At 42.2% G+C, this 20,292-nt stretch overlaps 1 protein-coding gene across 4 annotated transcripts in view; it reads left to right on the plus strand.

Moving 5' to 3' along the window:
- KIF21A (kinesin family member 21A) overlaps window positions 1–20,292 on the plus strand; it is a 107,754-nt gene that overhangs the window by 29,083 nt on the left and 58,379 nt on the right. For all 4 annotated transcript variants that reach the window (XM_066633127.1, XM_066633129.1, XM_066633128.1 and 1 more), the window contains exons 2-7: window positions 846–1,068; window positions 2,538–2,720; window positions 8,366–8,515; window positions 16,085–16,219; window positions 17,702–17,869; window positions 19,550–19,665. In XM_066633127.1, coding sequence (XP_066489224.1) covers window positions 846–1,068; window positions 2,538–2,720; window positions 8,366–8,515; window positions 16,085–16,219; window positions 17,702–17,869; window positions 19,550–19,665 — 975 coding nt within the window. The remainder of the gene's footprint in view (window positions 1–845; window positions 1,069–2,537; window positions 2,721–8,365; window positions 8,516–16,084; window positions 16,220–17,701; window positions 17,870–19,549; window positions 19,666–20,292) is intronic.

The following is a 20,292-nucleotide window of genomic DNA, read 5'->3' on the forward strand; positions in this document are numbered from 1 at the left end:
CAATGTAAACAAAGATAATGGCAAGACCAGATAGCTAATTGCCTCAAGGCCTGAAGCTATTAAAAAATCAGGTCGCTGCTAATTACCTTGCAAACAGCTCAGCTCCTGGGGTTTGCAAGCATGTATAAATATAGGAAGATAAATGTGTCTTAGGGCACAATCCTGTCCTGCGCTGGAACAGGCAAGCCAAGAGGCTTGAGGTGGCACAAGTCTTCAGGGCCTCTTGAGGTGGCAGAAGTTCGAGGAGAGCCGCTCCGTTCTCCCTGGGAACGGGGTTGGAATCCGGCATAACTGCCAATCCCAGCTCCGCCCACCCCCGGAGCCACCCACCACCTGCCCTCCCCCTGCCCAGAAGCGCCTCCCTTTCGCCTCCTCCCCACACCTACCTTTTGTCCTTGTGTCAGCATATCCAAGCCAATGCAAGGCGCTGGGAGGAAGCGCCAGCCCAAATCAAGGACAGGATTGCGCCCTTAGTTGATAAAAGAATTTAAAAAAATTTTTTTTTTTAATTTTCTGTGGAGAAATGTGGGGAAAGAAGAGCATTCATTAAGTTCATTTGGGCTGCTTCATTATGACAAATGAATTGAGTTTTAGTAGATAAAGAAAAACATAAAATATTATTACTTGTAACTGAATAATAGAAATACATCTTTCTATATCTTTTTTTTTTTTTAAGTCTCTTAAACCACATGGGTCCTGAATAGAGTGTCATTTTTAAAAGTGGGTCTTGGTTTTAAAAAGCTTGGGAATCACTCTTCTATTTATTGGGTAAGTTCTGGAAAAAGCAAAAGTGTTCTCTGTTTCATCATGTAATGTGTAACCTTCCATTCCTTTCCAAAAACCAGGATCAGACCTCAGCTTGCCAAAGAGAAGATTGAAGGATGCCACATCTGTACATCCGTCACACCTGGTGAGCCCCAAGTATTCCTGGGAAAAGACAAGGCCTTCACATTTGATTATGTCTTTGATATTGAATCCCAGCAAGAAGACATCTATGTGCAGTGCATTGAAAAACTGATTGAAGGATGCTTTGAAGGATACAATGCTACCGTGTTTGCTTATGGTCAGGTAAGCATCACGCAAGTTTCCGGAAGAATAAATGCAAACAATTTTCTGACCAAAGAAAAATAAGCAACTTGTAGAGAGATGGTGGGATCATTCAAGGAGAAATGCAGCTTCAGGTTTTGGTAGTGGGGATGGCAAAATTATTTCAGTTTTGGATAAGATTTAGCCACTTGTCTCAAACTTGAATTGGGGAAATGCTTGACTCCAACCTCCCTGATATGATTCTGCATGCATTCAGGGATATTTAATGTCACCTTGTGTGCTTTTGAATAAAAAATTTAAGATACAGTAAATATCAAATCTATATTGAAATCAATTTCCAAGAGCACTGCTTATATTTTGTTGAAAAGCGGTATATAAATACTGTTGTTGTTATATAAATGGTGTAGAATGTATTGGAACATACTACATTTACCACTATTACTATAATTTCTTACTATAATTTCTTATTATACTACATAATAATTATACATTATATAACTTCTTCAAACATCTCTGCCTTATGTAACATTCAGATCTATCATTCAAATAAAATTGTAATGAATTAGGATTAGGAATCATATTGGTGGGACTTGGATTGGGAAACAGCCAATTCACACATTTGGGATATTGAGACTGTGAACTAAAATGCAAACTGTTGGGGAAGGAAGGACAGTTCCTAAGAGACGCTAAGTATGGGATTAAATAAAGTTTTGAGTAAGCTTCAAGAGTAGCTGCCTACCTTGACAAGCATCGAATGCAATGATTTTTAACCACTGTGCCGTGGCACACTGGTGTGCGGTGAATGGTTTGCAGGTGTGCCATGGGAATTTGGGATGTGTCATTTATCAGTAGGGCAATTGGAGGATTTGAGTCCCCTACCAGCAGCATGGTATGCCCTGTCAATGGTAAAAAAAACCTGATTATGTACCTTTCCAGTTTTAGCTCCTTGTCAATGTGCTGTGAAATGAAAAAGGTTGAAAATCACTGATCTAATGAATGCTTGACTGTACAGATGCAGTGATGGGTTGCATTTCTCAGTACTGAGAACCATGTCTCAGTAATTCTAAATGGAACATGAGTTTTGGGATAATAGGTCCCGATGGTTCTTTAAGCATAGGCTTCTGTCCTTGCTAGTAAGGTGCAAGCATCCTGTTTCTTAAACCAGGTGATTAGGATAAGATGTTTAAGGTTACCAAATCAGTTTAAGTCTAGTAGACTCAAGGAAGTGTCTGCTATTCATGGGCTAACCGGATATCCATCTCCACTTAGTACTAATTTCTGTCAAACAAACAGTTTTAACGCTTTGGAAATATTTATTTTTCAAATTAAGGTTTTTTTTTTTAGAAAAATGCAACATAAGCTGCTGGAGTCAAAGGCTAATGCATTAATAGTAGAGTTTTAACAGGGCTTCATCATACTTTTTTGTGAAGCAAGATTGTGTTGTGGTGCACATCTTGTTGATTTTCATTAGTCTCTTCCCTTAAATCTAGACAGGTGCCGGGAAAACTTATACAATGGGAACTGGATTTGACGTCAACATAATGGAAGTGGAACAGGGCATTATACCACGAGCTGTGAAACATCTTTTCAAATGTATTGAAGAAAAAAAACATTCTGCTATCAAACAAGGGCTTCCTCCTCCAGAATTTAAAGTGAATGCACAGTTCCTAGAGGTAAAACTTTTGTAATAAGTTCTTTCCCCAAACAAAATATATTGAATATCCTAATTAGTACATTATCAGTTCTGATTGTCATGGAGGCAAATTTAAACCTGCTAAGTAATCATGCACTGAGCATTATGGAATTAATTTTGACCTTGAGTCTAATACAGTGGTTTTCAGACTGTGTGTCAGGACCCACTGGTGGGTCACAACCTGATTTTGGGTGGGTTACCAAAGGGTGATGGAAAGATCAGTATCTAATTGCCTGAAGTTCTGAAGGTATTCAGAAATTGGACACTGTAGCTGCTAACTGCTCTGGAAGGAGCTGAGCTCCTGCAGTTTGCGAGCATGTGTGAACATGCATGTGTGAACATAGGGAAATAAATGTTTATGGGTCTTTCCTACTGGTTATTATTACTTATAAATAAATAAATCTTTTTTCTATATCTCCTTTTTTAAGGTCTGATAAACCTAAGTGGGTCTCAGTATAGTGTCATTTTAAAAGGTGGGTCCTGGTTCTGAAAAGTTTGGGAACCACTGGTCTAATACAATAGAATATTTTTTCTATTTCCATCTGTTTTTTTAAGATAGTGAGAGTAGAATGATACAGAATAAGTAAATTTTGTATCAGAAGCTTGTATTATCATAAAATGCATTCTATTGCAAACAAGTATTTCATGCCTACATTGTGGAAAAATTGTCCTTTTTCCTGAAACACAGACATTTGTCAAGCACAAGGTGGTTTAATCAGGTTAATTGTGCATTGTCCCTTTTCTTTTACAGTACAAGGTTATTGAATAAGAATAGTGAAATGGAATCTATCTGTCCTTTAGTATTTTCCACGTTTGCAGTTCTAAAGGGAGTCATTTTTTTAAAAAGACTTTGTGTAAGGACTTCCTGTACATTTGAGATAGGATTCTCCCATGTCACCCCCTCCCCTGATACCCTGTCAGCAATACAAAATGATCTTTTGCCAAGCAGAAAGATGTGAAGAACTGGGGGAAAAAACTTTTTTTCTGTTTTTCCCCATGGTAACTTTCAGTTTTCCTGCTGGAAAAATGGGAGGGGGGGCATTGAGATCAACTCCGTAATATTTGTCTTTTGAGGTGAACAAAATTATTTTTTAAAGTTTTACTCTGTGAAAATGCCAGGACCTGTATGACATGAAGATTTGTGTGTACATAGTCTATACAGCAGTAGATGTTATAATGAACACTGTAGACAAAATTGAGATCCAAGATGTATTTCTGCACCTAGAGCAGTGGTTCCCAAACCTTTTAGCACCGGAACCCACTTTTGAAAGTGATACTCTATCGGGACCTACCTACTGTAGCTTTATAAGACCGAAAGAAAAAAAAAGTTTCAGTTTACCAGCCACTCTGTTTTTAACATTTTTACTATGATGGGGTGGGGGTTACAACATTCTTGAAAATTTTTTGGGGCCTGTGTTCACCAGATCAGGACCATTCTGGTGGTGTTGTGTTCCCTTGGCCTGCCCTTTCAAGTGGATCATGACACATTTGCCTACTTGGGAGTAAACATCCACATGCTCTTCCATTTCAGTTTCCATAGGGCTCAATACATTTTCCTTGTCAGCTATCAGCTTGTCAGTTTCGCAACCCAACAGAAATCGGGTCGCGACCCACTGGTTGATCCTGACCTACAGTTTGGGAACCAGTGACCTAGAGGGTACTGTTGTCCTTGCCTTTGCAAGAGGAGCTTTTATCACATTTGTTTCTTGTGGATTGCTGCTTACCTCTGACTTGTGATCTTTGTGCTACTTAGGTAGTCTAGGGAAGGAAGGGTGTCAAACATAAGGCCCATGGGCCGATTGCGGCCCCCAGAAGCAATTTATCTGGCCCCCCCATTATAATTGGGCTCTCTCATATCTTGAAAATATGAACAAGATTTGCACATTTTCTCTTCTGTCATTTGCAGCTAATGAGTTTCGATATGAGAACAAAGTACTTATTTCTGGCCATCGTCTGCATATTGATGCGACTTTTTGCTTAATGATGTCACTTCCAGCCCTCAGCAGGCACCATGAATGCCAGCTTTGGCCATCTGTATGAAATTGATATCCCTGGTGTTGGGGATGCAGCAGTTTCCAGTTCTCTTGTGCATGTATTTGCAATTATACATATGCAAAATTAAGACTTTTGTACCTTTAAATTTCATATAAATTCCAAATAGAGCAATTGTATTTTCTGAGTTATAGCTGATGCATGTTATGCTGCTAAAGAAGTAAAATAAGTTTAGACTTGATATGAAAATAGCAATTGCATATATTTAAATTTTTCCCAACATTTTCCTTTTTTCCTGGAAAGAAAGAGAAACAATTCTTACTTTCCCTTCAAAATTGCCAGGAGTCTTTCATCTCTAGCCAAGCAAAACATGTGCAAATTTGTTTGTTGGAATCCGTCCAGAGAACTTAAACTTTGGGCTTGGTATCCAAGTTACAGATGCTGAAATATGTGAGGTTTCTGGATAGCCGTTGGCATTTCTGCAAAAATATTAACCAGATGTATTGTGGTGCTGGACTTGCACCTGCATCTGCCATGAACCCGAGTGCTGGGTTATGGTTCTCTGGCTAATATTTGGCTAGAGGAACTTACAGGCATGCAAAATAATGTTCAATTCTTTGACTCTCTTTGAGTTGGACTTTACTTTTTGAATGCTTTGAGATTTAAACAGGTTTTTTTGCCTTGTAGTTGTAAGCAAAGCGAAAGCATTTTTACAGAAGTCACCCTGGCCTTGACTGTGTATTCAGCTGACTGTGCAAAGTTCTGTAGTTATTTTAATCTCAAAATATGGAATCTGCCAATAGCATTTTAACAAAAGTTGCAATTGTAAATTAGTAGCTATGTTACTCTGAGTTGGGCGAAACAACAAAAACAGAGTCATGCTTATTCTTATTCAAGGCCTGCAATTTTTTTTTTTTATGGATGAGTACTTTTTAAATAATCAGCCTGTACTAAAATAAAGTTGTTAGTCTTTAAGATGCTACCAGACCTACTTGTCCTTGTGTTTCTTTTTTTGTGTGTGGCTGCAACAAACTAAGAACACAGTCCTATACATGTCTGCTCAGAAGCAGGTCTCATTATATTTTAATGGGGCTTACTGCCAGGAAAGTGTTACAGCAGGACCTTGGTATCTGTGGGTCTGACTCACCACGGATGACAGTGGATAGTGGGGTCCCCATTTAAATGCCTTTAACAAAAAAAGTGTCAAAATCATGTTTTCTTTTTAAAAAATCTTACACTGTCAAACAGCGCCATTTCCTAGCCTCTTCAGCTATTTTTTTAGGTCTGAAAGACCAACTTCTGGGACAGAAGTTTCTTGCTCCTCCCCAATGTCTTCCTAGGATGCATCCCAACAGGGGGATACTGGTAAGATGGAGGAAAATTAGCATAACCCAGATGTAAGTCTTTCAGACCTAAAAATAGCTATAGAGCAGGGGTCTCCAAACTTTTTGGCCAGAGGGCTGCATCAAATATCTGGTGTGGTGTGGAGGGCCAGAAAAAAAATTTAAATATAAAATTTAAATAAATAAATTAGAGATGGAACTTAGATGAGTGAATGAATGAATAGGCTCATTCATTCAACCTCTTTGGCCCTTAGAACACCCTCCAGGCATAATCGGAGCACAGTTCTGTTCATGTTCAGTTGAGTGGGCTAGAGGCTTTCAGGGGACGAGAGGTAGGCTGCGGGCCGGAAAGAGGCTTGCTGTGGGCCGCGGTTTGGAGACCCATGCTATAGAGGATGGATAACATGGTTTGGCTGCACAAAGATAAAAACTTGATTTTGGAGATATTTCTTTCTTGCTTAATGCATTTGCATGTGAACCCCAGTATCTGCTGATTTCAGTATCTGCGGGTGATTCCAAAAAGGAACCCCCACGGATATCGAGGTCTCAACTGTATATCTGTGTAGCCTAATAAAGCTATCCCTTAGGAAAAAAATAAATAAATGAACTTTTATTAATAACTATAAGTTTATCTCTCTCTCTCTCTCTCTCTCTCTCTCTCTCTCTCTCTCTCTCTCTCTCTCAAATATTTCAGTAACAAGACTGGCAAGTTGAAGCACTAGATATATTTTGAATGATACAATCTTGTGCTGACTTCTAGCAACTAGTATGTGTAAAACAATCCGCTCTCAGCAAAAAGCATTCAGCATACCTAGCTGTCAGTTCTGATAGATGTTTCTTTGTACTGTCACTCTTTGGAGGCTTTTTGTTCGATTGGTTCTTACTTTCAGTGCTGTGCTACTTGCAAAACAGCTGCTGTCAGGCTTAAAGCAGTGTTGGCCAGAACCCCTGCTGATTTGTGTTTACAATGTCTGTTTCTCATACTTCACCCTAAAGAAGCAAAAATAAGAATGGTCTCCTTTTTCCCCCTCTAGATAGTTTTAATCTTCGTATCTGGAAGGGGTGGTTGCCATTGACTGCCTGAAAACAACCAATTCCCATTAAATGCCCCTTCAGGTTTAATGGCAGGGCATAAACACTTGCTGGGCACATTTCTTCAGTCTGGTGTTATACGCTCAAGGTCTGATTATGGAAATGCTTCCCCTCCCTCATTTCCCATGCAAAAGCCTATGAACAGCTTCTGCATCCTGTACTGTTTTTTGGAGGGCTTCCCTATGGAAAGATTCCGGGACATAAAAGAAATTGTATTTTCTTTATCTGCTATACCTCTTCACCCTTCTACCCAACTATTTCCATAACTAACAAGGCTGGCAAGTTGTACAATAATACTGTAGTGTCTGCTAGTGGTCATAAATGGCCAGATGACAATTGCCTGATGACAAGCTCTCCTGCCCCAAGGCAAGTTTCTCTTTCAGGATCAGGGACTACTTTGAATGTGTATGAACACTGGCTCTCATTCAGTGGTTAGTACCCCCCATGTTGGGAGGGTCAGGGAGCAAATTAATCTTAGACTCACTACTTAGACCCAGTAATGGGTGGAATGTAATGTTAGAATGTGGTCAGTAGTTGTGTAAATTGGTTGAGTAGACTTGAGAAAGTTAGAGATAATTAGGCCATGCAGAAAACCACTTTATTATGGAATAGTGTAACTCAATTCCCAGATCGCCTTCAGAAGTAAATTTCGGGCACAGTGTTGATGGGTGGGATTCCCAAGGAGTGTGAGGGCTAGATTTGATGATCCCTCAGAACTGAGTAGAAATCATGGCACTGAGACACTCCCACCTCCTACTCCCCATTTGTGATATCATTTTCTGAGCACCTCTTCTCTGGCTACAACTGCTAAAGGAATACTTTCTTTCCACAGTTGACCAAAGTATTTGGCATAATTCATTTGGAAGCTTTACAGTTCATTAATTTTCTGGGTGATAATTTTACCTAGGAGACATAAGAAAGCCACGTTGTAATATGGTAAACCTCAAAACACTTTTCCCTGTTAACTCTCTCTCTTAGATTTAGCAATGGAAGAACAACCATCCCTGTTCACCCTGTCATATCATCTTTTCTAGACATGTTTGCCCAAGTTGTTTTTGTATTCTTTTATTTGTCTTATAGGAAACTGCTTAGTGAAATCTTTGTTGAAAACAACAAATTCAAATATTGTAAGGACTTTCTGGGTTATGTGTCAGACTCTATATCATAATTTTTTGTCAATGTTTTCTTTTAAATCTAGCTCTATAATGAAGAAGTACTTGATCTCTTTGATACAACCCGTGATATTGATTCAAAAAACAAAAAATCAAACATCAAAATTCATGAAGATTCAGCAGGAGGAATTTATACAGTGGGTGTCACGACGCGGACTGTGAATGCGGAGGCAGAGGTAATGATACCAGTGTGTAGAGTAACACTATATCCCTAAAGCAAATAAGGAAAGAATATACCTTATCAAAATAATGAGTTTAGTGCAGGTCATGCCTTGTTATCCACTGATTTGGCATCTGCTGATATTGGGGTCCACTTTTAAGTGCCTTGTAATAAGGAAAAAAGTGCCGAAATCTTACTTTCCTACATGCTGGTAAACTGTACTGGTTACAAGCTTCTCACGGTTAAAGATAGCTTTAAAGACCCACTACTGGGTTTCTTGCTCCTCCATTTCACCCATTGGTATATAGAGCAAGAATGGGTCTTTATAGAGCAATGGGTCTTTATAGCTATTTTTCCACTGATTTGGTATCCACTGATTTTTTTCTAATTCACTGAGGATTCTGGAACGGAACCCCAGTGGATAAGGAGGCATGACCTGTAGAAGTTGGGACAGCCAGCTTCTTCCAACATTCAAGTTACTACGTTGAGAAAAGATGATTCATCCTGTTGAAAGAGATTTCATTAGGAAATGATAATTCTTAAATTGACTATGTTGTGGTTTTGGAGGGGGGCAGGCTTGACCACAGTGGAGGTTGTGGTTACTGGTATCTTGGATTTGTAGTATGTTGGACAGCTGTACTGTCACACCCATAATTTAACATTACCCAGTAATTCAAGAAGGTGGCACAGGCTTGCATATTGGCATTACCTCTTGAATTCTTGCAAGCCTGTGCAGAAAGTGTTCTGCAATTACTAACACTTGGGAGCACTGAATATGGGGACAACTTGGTGCCTCTTTCTGTATTCAACCTGCAACAGCAAAAGTGACCTCATCTGTCCTGGCTCATTTTAATGTAATGCTGTTTCTCTGTTGCTGATGGAGCATTAAATATTCAGAGCACCGTTGCAGGGAGGAAAAGAGCAGACAATACAAAGGCATGCTCTGTTGGCATCCCTTTGGTTACCATAACTGCATTAGGCTAGCAGTCCTTTTCACTGGAAGCTGTTTGGTTTTGCAGTCTGGTGATTTAGTTGATTCTAATGCATTCCACAATGGGATCTGTAAATGAATGCTGCTTTATTTGTCGTAGGTGAGGGTTATATATTTTTGTATGTGTCAGAGAAAATAGACTGCTCACTCTTTTGGCTTGTATTTTCTGAAATTTCAGGAGGAGGGAATGGATGGATTGGTTCCAGTGTTTCTGCTGGTGGCTTTAAAGCTGTTTTCTAGCTTGTGCTAAGAAAGCTTGTTGCTGATGCAGAATGATATAGTATGTTCAGTGTGCTTTGAAGTGCTAGGAGTTCTTGAACTCTTAGACCCTTGGTTTCATAGTTTTTTTTACTTATTCCCTGAAAGTGCGGGGGAGTGAACATGAGAAACATGTTCAGTAAGACCTTTATTGGCATAAAATACAGAGAAAAAAAACCAAAACAAGACACAAATATACAATGACATCACAACATAATCATCAGTCCTTTCCTCACACACTGCCCAGAGACCCAGAATTCTGCCTGGCTATTATCCAGGATAAAAAGGAAGTGACCTTATCCAGGGACTCAGGTTCAGATGTGGAACGGAGAAACTGGAGCATGAATGAATCCCCCCACCCCTGCATCCTAGCTAACAATGGGCCTAGATATTTCATGTGTGAAGCATCATATAATGGGCAGTAGAAAAAGGTATGTGTTAGTGTCTCGATACAATCCCTACCACACTTGCATTTCCTCTCTGAGTAGGGGATACCACTAAACCTGCCCATTAACAAGGCCGATGGAAGAGTGTTACGTCTTGCAAGTGTGAAAGCTCTCCGAGCCTGCGGGCACTCCAGGTGATAAAAGAAGGAGGCTGGGTTCCCAAAACTAACCGGAACATGGAGATAGAGTGGAGAGCATGTGGTTTTGGCAGCACCAAACAGCTCTTGTTGTTCAATGTCAAAAATTCTTTTTTTGACAAGTCTATAAGCTGCATCACGGCCCATCATTCCTAGCTCTGCGGTGTCCAGCCTTACTGACTTAAGTTTAGTTAAAAGATCAGCGATCTCCAAAGGCAGGACTGAATCTAACAGTAGTTGGTGCATTAGACCAGTAGAGGTAGGGTTAAATAAAATCCTAAACCAAAATTTCAATCATCTTAGCCATGCAGTGGTCTTTAACCGAATTAACCCCACCTCGAGACACAGAACCGGGTAGGGAACACACCTGGGTAAACCCAAAATTTTCCGCAAAAAAGAGGCTTGAATGTGTTCTGATGATTGGTTAATAGCCTTAAACCGGACAGGAGAGCCATAGAGAACCTGGGAAAGAACTTTCCCCTTAAACGCCTCCAGAGCGGCCAGCACGTAGCCATTACTGCCACACGTGAAAAAGAAATGGGAAATAACTGAGGATGCTAGTTTGGATGCGTTCTGCACGGCCTTCCGATGATAAGCCCATGTGAACCTGTAATGGAAGTTGATTCCCAGGTACTTGAAATGCTTGACCTGTTCCAGTTTGTTGCCATTACAAGACCATTTAAAAGCTTTCCGTCTGTTGGCGAATATCATTATTTTAGATTTAGTGTAATTGATCTGTAATTTGTTGGACAAGAAATACTCTGCAGCACGGCTGAGCAGATGTTTTGTGCCAATTCTAGTATGAGATATGAGTACTGCATCATCCGCGTGCAGAAGTAGCTTGCACCAAGTTTCGGGCAGTGGCTATCCACTTCCTTCAGGGATGGGGCAAGATCATTCAGAAACAGATTGAAAAGCATGGGGGCCAAGACACAGGCCTGTTTGACCCCTTTGTTAGTAGCGATGGAATGAGTTAGATTCCCACTCCAGGAGCATCTAACCCTGCATGAAGTATTTAGATGGAGGGACCTAATCAGCAGCATTTATCAATCCCCATATTTTCCAACTTGGACCAAAGAAGCTCCCTATCCACAGAATCAAAGGCACCTTTCAAGTCAAGGAAGGCTACATAAAGGCGAGCCTTACATTTCCTAACCTTCTTACGGGCCAAGTGAGTCAGGATCAGGTAGTTGTCCAAAGTTGATTTGCCTCGACAGAAGCCACTGCTCGGGGCCGAAGATGCCTTGCGAAGTAACCCAAAGAATAAGTTTATTACATAGGTGTTTAGCATAGATCTTACCTATTACAGAAAGCAAACTAATGGGCCGAAAATTTCCTGGTATATTAGGGTCACCCTTTTTATGGATAGGGATAACTGTTGCTGTAAGCCAGGAATTGGGCAATAGGCCAAGATCTATGTCAATCGTTGTAAAGACGTGGGAAAGTAACTGGGCCCACCATTCTGGATCACCTTTTAGAGGCTTGGGTGGTATTTCATCTGGGCCTGCGGCCTTCCCTGGCTTCAATTGCATAATTAGCTTTTAATTTCCTCAAGGGTCACAGGAGGCCAAATAGGCAGATGATAAGAGCAAATTCCCCGACACCTACCCTGACTTCACCTCCATGGAAGTCAGGGTAGGTGTCGGGGAATTTGCTCTTATCATAAAAAAGGTCTGTGAAGTGTTGGACCCATGTAGACGATGGAATAACAGCAGGGTCATATGTTTCTGATCTACCCGAACCTGCTACAACTGCCCAAAATTGTTTGTTATTTTTTTGTTGAATCGCTTGATGCAGCTTATTCCATTGAGTTAAAACAAACTTTTTCTTTTTCTCTGTCAATAAAACTCTTAGTTGTTTTTTAAGAGTAGAGTATTTAACTAGACAACTGGGGTCATTGTACTTTCTAAAATCTAAGTAAGAAGCCCTGATACACGCCTTAAGATACCTGCATTCACTATCAAACCAATCCTTTTTGTCAAATGCGCCGCATGTTTGAACCAACTTGGGCCTGGAACTCAGGACCTTGAAAATGTAACCAGTAAAACCATCAAAGGATTTGATTTGAACAAATGGATCCGAATCCTGTAGAATGGACAATAAAAATTCTCTGCTTGCTGGTTCCATTCTTAAACAATGGAAGTTTGGGGAAAGGACACTATTAGCCACAATTTTATACCTACACTCTAGATTTATGTCTACCTCAGCTTGGAACACTCCCAGGATAGAGGTCAAGGACCAAGATTAAAGGTAAATGGTCACTAAGGGTTAGGTCCCCAATGGCAAATTCTTTCACATGATGATTCATTTTAGTGGAAACTAAAATGTAATCCTCAACACTGGCAGGTACCACAAAAGCCCTGTAGCCAGGAATATACAGATGGTCCAAAACCCACGTCTCCTGCAACAGAATCATGTCAAAGTTTCTAAGATAGCTGCTTAAGCCGCTGTCATTTTTCTTGTTCTTCCACCCTGCAATGTTCCAGGAAAGAATTCTTAGATGGGAAGAGGTAGTTGGAGCTGGAGAAGCATTAATTAGTCAATCTTTGCTTCCTGATAGACACTCAGCACCAGAAGGATTGTGAGACACGCAGGTACTCAGGGCTAAATTGGCCACAGGAGGTGGTGTAAAATCCCTGGAATGAGGGGCAGCAGTTACCCCTGTGGTTACTTCTGGAACAGATAAATGAGCTGATGCTTGCACTGGAAGGATTTCATAGGTCAGAGTTTCCGCATTGTGATAGAGAAGTGCTGCTTTAACTCTGTCCAGGGATCTGATAATATTTAGTTGTTCTGGTCTTGTGAGTTCCTTAAAGGCACTGATGTCACCCTCCACAATGTCATCGCCCTCCAGCTGTAATTCCATTATCAGATCTTTCGCCACCAATGCAGGAGGATCTGCCCTAAAACTTTGTTCTGCTGACAAGGGGCCTTTGGGGGGGTGGGAGCACCCTTGCAATGAGTGTATGGCCATCAGTAGATAGATGCATTGGGAGGTCAGTAGTTGTTGAGTAAATTGATCCTGTGTTTTGGCCATCTACTTCTGCGTCCACAAGGGATCTGGAGGGTGAGTGAGAGGCAGAAGTCTCTGGCAAAGCCTTGCAGGACTCAAGAGCTGATTCCAGCTCCTCAACACTTGGAACGACTGTCACTGCCCCTGATGGCACCCCATCCAGGGCTTTAGATAAGGGGCTCATATTAGACTGTGATGGTCTTGGGGAAGATGACAGGACCTGGGCTGAGTCACTAGGCAATTGTTGGTTAGCTGCAACATGATGCAAGTTCTCTTTAGATTTAGTCATGTGGCACAGCAAATCCACCCCATTGAGATAGTCCAACTATTTAGCCGATTCGTTCATCACCACAGGCTTAAAGGCTTCAGAAGAAGATCTATCCATCAGCTCCACTGCTCCAGTTAGGGGAAGTATGCAAACGGAAGATGACTGAGCTCTCACCATCTCAGATATCATTGAAGAATGTACCTGGTCTGGTGCATGAGGTTTGGTGCTACTGCCAAAATGCTGAGCTTGCCATTCACTATTAGAAGCTGCACTAGTTGAACAGCCAGTTGTTAAATATTATCTGGCTGAGAGAAAGCTGAAGCTTGTGGGTTATGCAGTGAAGATTTTAACTGAGGCAAAGCATTTCCTAAAGAATGATTGGCAGCCTTTAACTCATTAACATTAGGCAGCACCAAAGGACTTGCATCAGGAGAAAAGCAATTGGCAACTCCCACGCTCTGGGGACGGTTATCTCTCCTCCGGTGACTGGGCACAGAGCCAGCCTGAGCCAGCTTCAAGGCTGATGGAAGGAGAGGAGGGGGAGGCTGCATTCTAGGCCTTGGGAGCAAAGGTCTGACAATCATGTCAGCAAAGACTCTCCGCAAGAAGATGCCAAAGGATTGAAGAAACCAACTCTTCCCATGCAGCTGGGATCCCGATCCAAGAGGTGCTAAACTTCTAAAGCAGGGGTGCCCAAACCCCGGCCCGGGGGCCACTTGCGGCCCTCAAGGCCTCTCTGTGTGGCCCTCAGGGAGCCCCTAGCCTCCAATGAGCCTCTGGCCCTCCAGAGATTTGTTGGAGCCCACACTGGCCTGATGCAACTGCTCTCAGCGTGAGGACGACTCTTTGGCCTCTCGAGTGAGCTGTGGAATGAGGGCTTCCTCCACTGCTTGTAGTTTCACGTCTGTGATGCAGTAGCAGCAGGAAAGGAAAGGCCAGCCTTGCTTTGTGCAAGGCCTTTTATAGGCCTTGAACTACTGCAAGACCATTCATTCATTCATTCATATAAGTTCATCTTTAATATATTCATTTATGTAAATTTATTCAAATTTGAAATGTAAATTAATTTGGCCCCTGACACGGTGTCAGAGAGATGATGTGGCCCTCCTGCCAAAAACTTTGGACACCCCTGTTCTAAAGAAGCCAGTTTGGAGACTAGGGAATTCAGGGTGGGTGAAGGAGGGCAGGCTGACGCCCTGCCAATATGACTGGAGGGAGACTGGTAGTTTCTCTCCACTACTGTTTCGGAAACATGAAGAGCTTCATATCTGTTGGGAGAAGATTCATGAGCTCACCTACTGTGTCTGACCATGCTGGAAGGTCCTCCAGGCGTAGCTGCTTGGCTGACTTGATAGGAGAGTTGCCCTGTCCAGGGGAGTGTTTATGCCTTCTCCTCTTCCCCATCGGAGCAGCTTTTTAGAATCCACTGTAATCCAAAGACAAGGGTGCAGACTGGAAACAGCTGGTAGTGTTGCTTTGCTCTGCCAGGACTCAGAAAGCTTCCAGAGGAGGAAAAAGAGTCAATGGATCCAATTGAAGAGAAATATCAAGGCATATAACAGGAGCACAATAGCAGGGATTCTACCAGGTGGCCATCTTGGAATCCATTCCAAGAAACATGAAAGAAACACGAGACTTGAAGCACTTCTTAAAAAGGCCTTTAGCGCCTTGCGCACTAATGGTTTGTTGCCCTGCCTCATGCAGGCAGGCTGAGGGCAGGCTTTCATTGGCCCGTGCCACCTGCTGGGGGCGGGCACTGAGCTCATGCGGGTGAATTTTGCCCACCCAACCTCAGTTCAGAAGCTGCAGCGACCTTGCCCACTCTCCCTTGGCTCGGTCTGAGTATCTGGCTGCTTTTACAGGGCTGGGTAGGAATTGTTTGCTGTCACTGATTGACCATGAATGGCAGTTTTTTGCCTACCCCAGACCACCATCTTTGGTATGGGGCTTGATTAGGTTTGCCCCCCCCCCCCTTTAACTGGTCACTTGACATGATGCATGCAGGGCAGGGTAGGTAGGGCAACTTTATGTCCATCTAGGGCAGCAGGGTCAAGGGGTGAGTCAGAACCACCCACATGTTGCCTTGCTGGTTTGAAGAGATAGGGTTGCAAACCCCCTTGACTGATCTGGCTATGCTTGCGTGGTTTGCCCTGTGGGCCAGCTGGCCAGCTCCCCGGCCCCTTCAGGGTGACGTAGACAGGCTGTACCCAGACAGTTGACTGGTGGCAGCCTGAGTCAGTTGATTTGCCCTCAAGCCCAAGGGAGGTAGACGGCTAGGTCAGTTTCCCCCAATTTTAGGTCCCTGCACACTGAGAGTGTTAGCCCTCTTTTCCCCATCAAACCCTGCTGCAATTTTGTGTTTGCGTTGTTATTAATAAAGTGGCCCTAGTTCAACCCAAAGTGTCACCCTGGCGTCTTTATTTGGGGGGTGCAGGGTAAAGATAATCTATACATGTCTTTTCATTTCTGCAGATGATGCAGTGTCTGAAATTGGGCGCTTTATCTCGAACCACTGCCAGCACTCAGATGAATGTTCAGAGCTCACGATCGCACGCTATCTTCACTGTCCACTTGTGTCAAACTCGAGTTTGTCCCCCGCTTGATGCAGTATGTATCACGGGTGTATGTTTGTCTGTCTTGGAAATAGTTCTGCACCTGAGGAGGAGAACGTGGTGGGTGTGTGGGGGCTTTTCAATCTCCCTGTTATGCTGTTCCAGCTTCTTCTCCTCCAATGACACAGCAGGGAGATAGAAAAGTTGCTGAAGCAGGGAGGTGGTGATTGGTGCAGTGGGGCTTTGTGAGGGCCACCGAAAAAGACCTTGTGGACTGCATGTGGCTCATGGGCCTCATGTTGGACCAGCCTGTGCTAGGGTAATGTGAGTGATGTATCTTACACACCAGCATTGCTATTCTGGAAAATGGAACAAAGCTGTGGATAGGACTGCAACATTTTTGTGTTTTCTCTGTGAATCAGAGCTTCTCATGTTACCTCAGTGGTACGTGGAGGAATGGAGTGGCTGTGGCTTCCATGCCACCAGTATATCATAAAGGACATCTGTAACACAGACAGCTAGATCTGACACCAGTATATATACTTCACCCACCAAACTAGTTGCTGTGTTTATTTATTGTCATTTACATACATCACTGTTATTAAAACCAAACTTCTAGGCATGCTCTCCCACTCCTATAGCAACAGACCTTCTTGGTTATAACTGCCGTTAGCCATCCTCAGCTATAGGTGGAATGACTAAGTATTACAAATATTTAACTTCTATATCCTCAGTACAGGCATCCCCCTGTATTCGTGGATTCAGCATTCACAGTTTCAGTTATCCATGGTTTCCACGGATACCAGGGGACCCCTTTAAAAACATGTAAAAAGTAAAGAAAAAAGCACAGAATAGCTTCCCCTAACATTGCACAGTGAAACTGCTGTGTTTTGAAGGCTTCAGGCAGTCTTCTGTGCTTCTTGCAACCTCCTATGGTTTGCACAGAAGCCCCTCCCTTTGCTCCAGAATGCATCATGATGTAAGAAAGATGTACAGGAGTGGCATTTAGTTATAGTCTTTGAGGATGCGATTTATTGTTATCCCAATTCTTCTGTCATCTTGTCCAAGAGGAAATAAACATCTGTTTTTTTAGACTAGCGATTCTGCTGTCAAAACAGGCCATGTGTGAATATTTTGAGACATTTCTAACTACTGAAGTTCTAAGGCCACTTTTTTCCCTTATCACCTTCTGTTTGAGAAGCTAACAAGGAATAAAGCTGAAGGCAGAAATTAGGGCAGTTGCTTTTGGTTTTTTTTAAAAAAGGGGGAGGTGGGTCGCTATGGTCCTTGGCCCATTCCCACCTATGACAGTTGCTGACCCCTGAGTATTGGTGTTTCAAGGTTGATCTAATTGGGCATGGGTCTTCAGCCAGTGTCCATCATGGCCAGTCTTGATGTGCCGCAGAATGATCCCCTGTTAATATGTGATGAAGGATAAAAATATTGTCTGGTGCGTGGCATGGATGAATTGGGCCTGTGTCTCTTTTTTATATATTTCTCATTATGTGGCCTAATGGATTTTCTTTCTCTGCTGCAGGACAACATGACAGATAATAGAATTATATCAGAGTCATCTCAGCTAAATGAGTTTGAAACTCTTACTGCTAAATTTCATTTTGTGGATCTGGCAGGATCTGAACGGCTAAAACGTACAGGCGCCACGGGGGAGAGAGCAAAGGAAGGCATTTCCATCAATTGCGGACTAGTGAGTTCAAAGTTATTTTTGTACTACCACCCAGTGTTCTTCCTTATGTAGAGAAATCCTTGAGAGATACAGGATGCATAGAGTTAAAGATTGCAGTAGAAGGACCAATAAATTCTGATGTAGCTTTGAAAAGGATATCTCATTCATAATTTCATAGCCATGTTGGGAATGAACTAGCGAGTTGCATTGCTACCTTTTAGTATTTATTTAGTACTAGTGAAGTAGCTGCTGATGGTGTTCGCTTAGAAATTACTATAAGAATAGCAGTTTAATGAGATAAATGCAAATTGAGGATCACTCCCAACTAAGCCTTTCAATCCCTGTCAAAGCCTGCAATATTAGTTAGCTTTGATAACGTGGTGTCAGTACATAACCCTAGTTAACATAGGTGAGAGTTTGTGTTCCAGATGTGAGGGCGAAGATCTGGTGATAGGGGGAGGTCACACCCCATGGTTACGGCTAACTCTGGCTCACAATCACATCTGTTCTGCTTCTTAAGTGGTCTGTGAAAATTGGTATAAAATTAATTCCACAGTGGTTACCGTTAGTGATACAGTCCAAAATGACTTACTGTTCAACTATAATAAAAATAAATGTTTTTACTGTATATAGCATCACCCCCATGTGTAGCACTTTGTACAGTGTGCTCAGCATTTGTATAGCATTTTTTTAAGTGTACAGAGCATTTCACTGGCATTACCTTGATGTAATCCTTAGAACATGAATTCAAAGAAAACAGCATTATCCCCATGCTGTAGCTGAAACTGGCTTTCCTAAGACCACCTAATGAATTTAAGATAGAATCTATACCAGTTCCCCTCAACGCTGCTCCCTGGTGAACAATTTGCCACTGCGCTGTCCTTAGAGGTCAGGCCTGGTTAGTACTTGGATGGGAGACCGCCTGGGAATACTGTGTGTTGTAGGCTTCTACCATGATCTCGGAAGCTAAGCAGGGTCAGGCCTGGTTAGTACTTGGATGGGAGACCGCCTGGGAATACCGGGTGCTGTAGGCTTATACCATGATCTCGGAAGCTAAGCAGGGTCAGGCCTGGTTAGTACTTGGATGGGAGACCGCCTGGGAATACCGGGTGCTGTAGGCTTATACCATGATCTCGGAAGCTAAGCAGGGTCAGGTCTGGTTAGTACTTGGATGGGAGACCGCCTGGGAATACCGGGTGCTGTAAGCTTCTACCTGATCTCGGAAGCTAAGCAGGGTCAGGCCTGGTTAGTACTTGGATGGGAGACCGCCTGGGAATACCGGGTGCTGTAGGCTTATACCATAGTCTTTCGAGACTGAAGGTTGCCAACCAGAGGTACCACTGGAAGTAACTGGTGCTGATGTCATCGCCAGTTACTTCCAGATTCAGAGACCATGATGGGAGCTTCTAAAGAGGCTCAGGGTGGGTGAGTGAGGTTTTTCTTGTGCTTGTCTGCTCGCTGGCTCAAGTTCCTTATCGCTGTTGGAATCTCCCATTGCGGTCTCACTGCTGGGTTCTGTGTTTACCACCCAACACCACCTGCTGTACCACTTGCAGAAACCCTGCTCTATACAGCTCCATCCTCTGTCTATGGAACACACACATTTCTCACTTCTGGGGATTCAGATGTTCTTATTTGTATGTTTTCATTCATTTTTATGGCACATTTAGTATTTGTTTTCTTTTTGTGGCATTTTTATAGTTGGCACTGGGCAATGTAATCAGTGCATTGGGGGATAAAAGTAAGAAGGCAACGCATGTCCCATACAGAGATTCAAAATTAACACGGCTGTTGCAGGACTCTCTTGGAGGAAACAGGTATGTGTAAAAATACTGATAGTACAGTGTTAATTCTAGTTCAACGTTATTTGAGATTTCCTCCGATCTACTTGCTGTTGTTTAGCATAAAATGTATTAGATTGTTAAAGAATCAAAACTTACTAGATTGATATACTTTTTCATACAGCTAGGTTAGGAAATTTAATTTTTTAATTGGAGAGGAACTGCTGCACAATGTCTTTGGTCTGTGTGATCTGAGAAATGATGCAATTCCATAAATGAAAGGAAATGGCCACTTAAGTCCAGTAGATGAAATTTTTTAAAAAAAAATTGATAATGGAAACAAGCTAAATTACAGCACAAGTAAAGGATCTGTTTAAAGGAATGCTTTGCTGTTTGAGAGTGCAATTATACTTTCGATTATGGATTAATTATTAAAGCATTGTATACTTTCCAGTAAGAGTCTTTTCAGAAAAATCCATGATTTCACTTGATGGGAGCGTAGTCTCATTAGTCATTCTGTTGGAGCCTAATGACCTTATAAGAGAGTGATACAGGCAATGTATAGATGATAAACCTTTTGACTTTCCTTTTTACTAGTTCATTGGTTCCCAAATGTTTTCAACTGATGGCTCTCTTGACCTACTGGCCCATTGGCCATTGCTC

The sequence above is a fragment of the Tiliqua scincoides genome, chromosome 7 (genome assembly GCF_035046505.1).
Source record: "Tiliqua scincoides isolate rTilSci1 chromosome 7, rTilSci1.hap2, whole genome shotgun sequence".
In the NCBI taxonomy this organism is placed as follows: Eukaryota; Metazoa; Chordata; class Lepidosauria; order Squamata; family Scincidae; genus Tiliqua; species Tiliqua scincoides.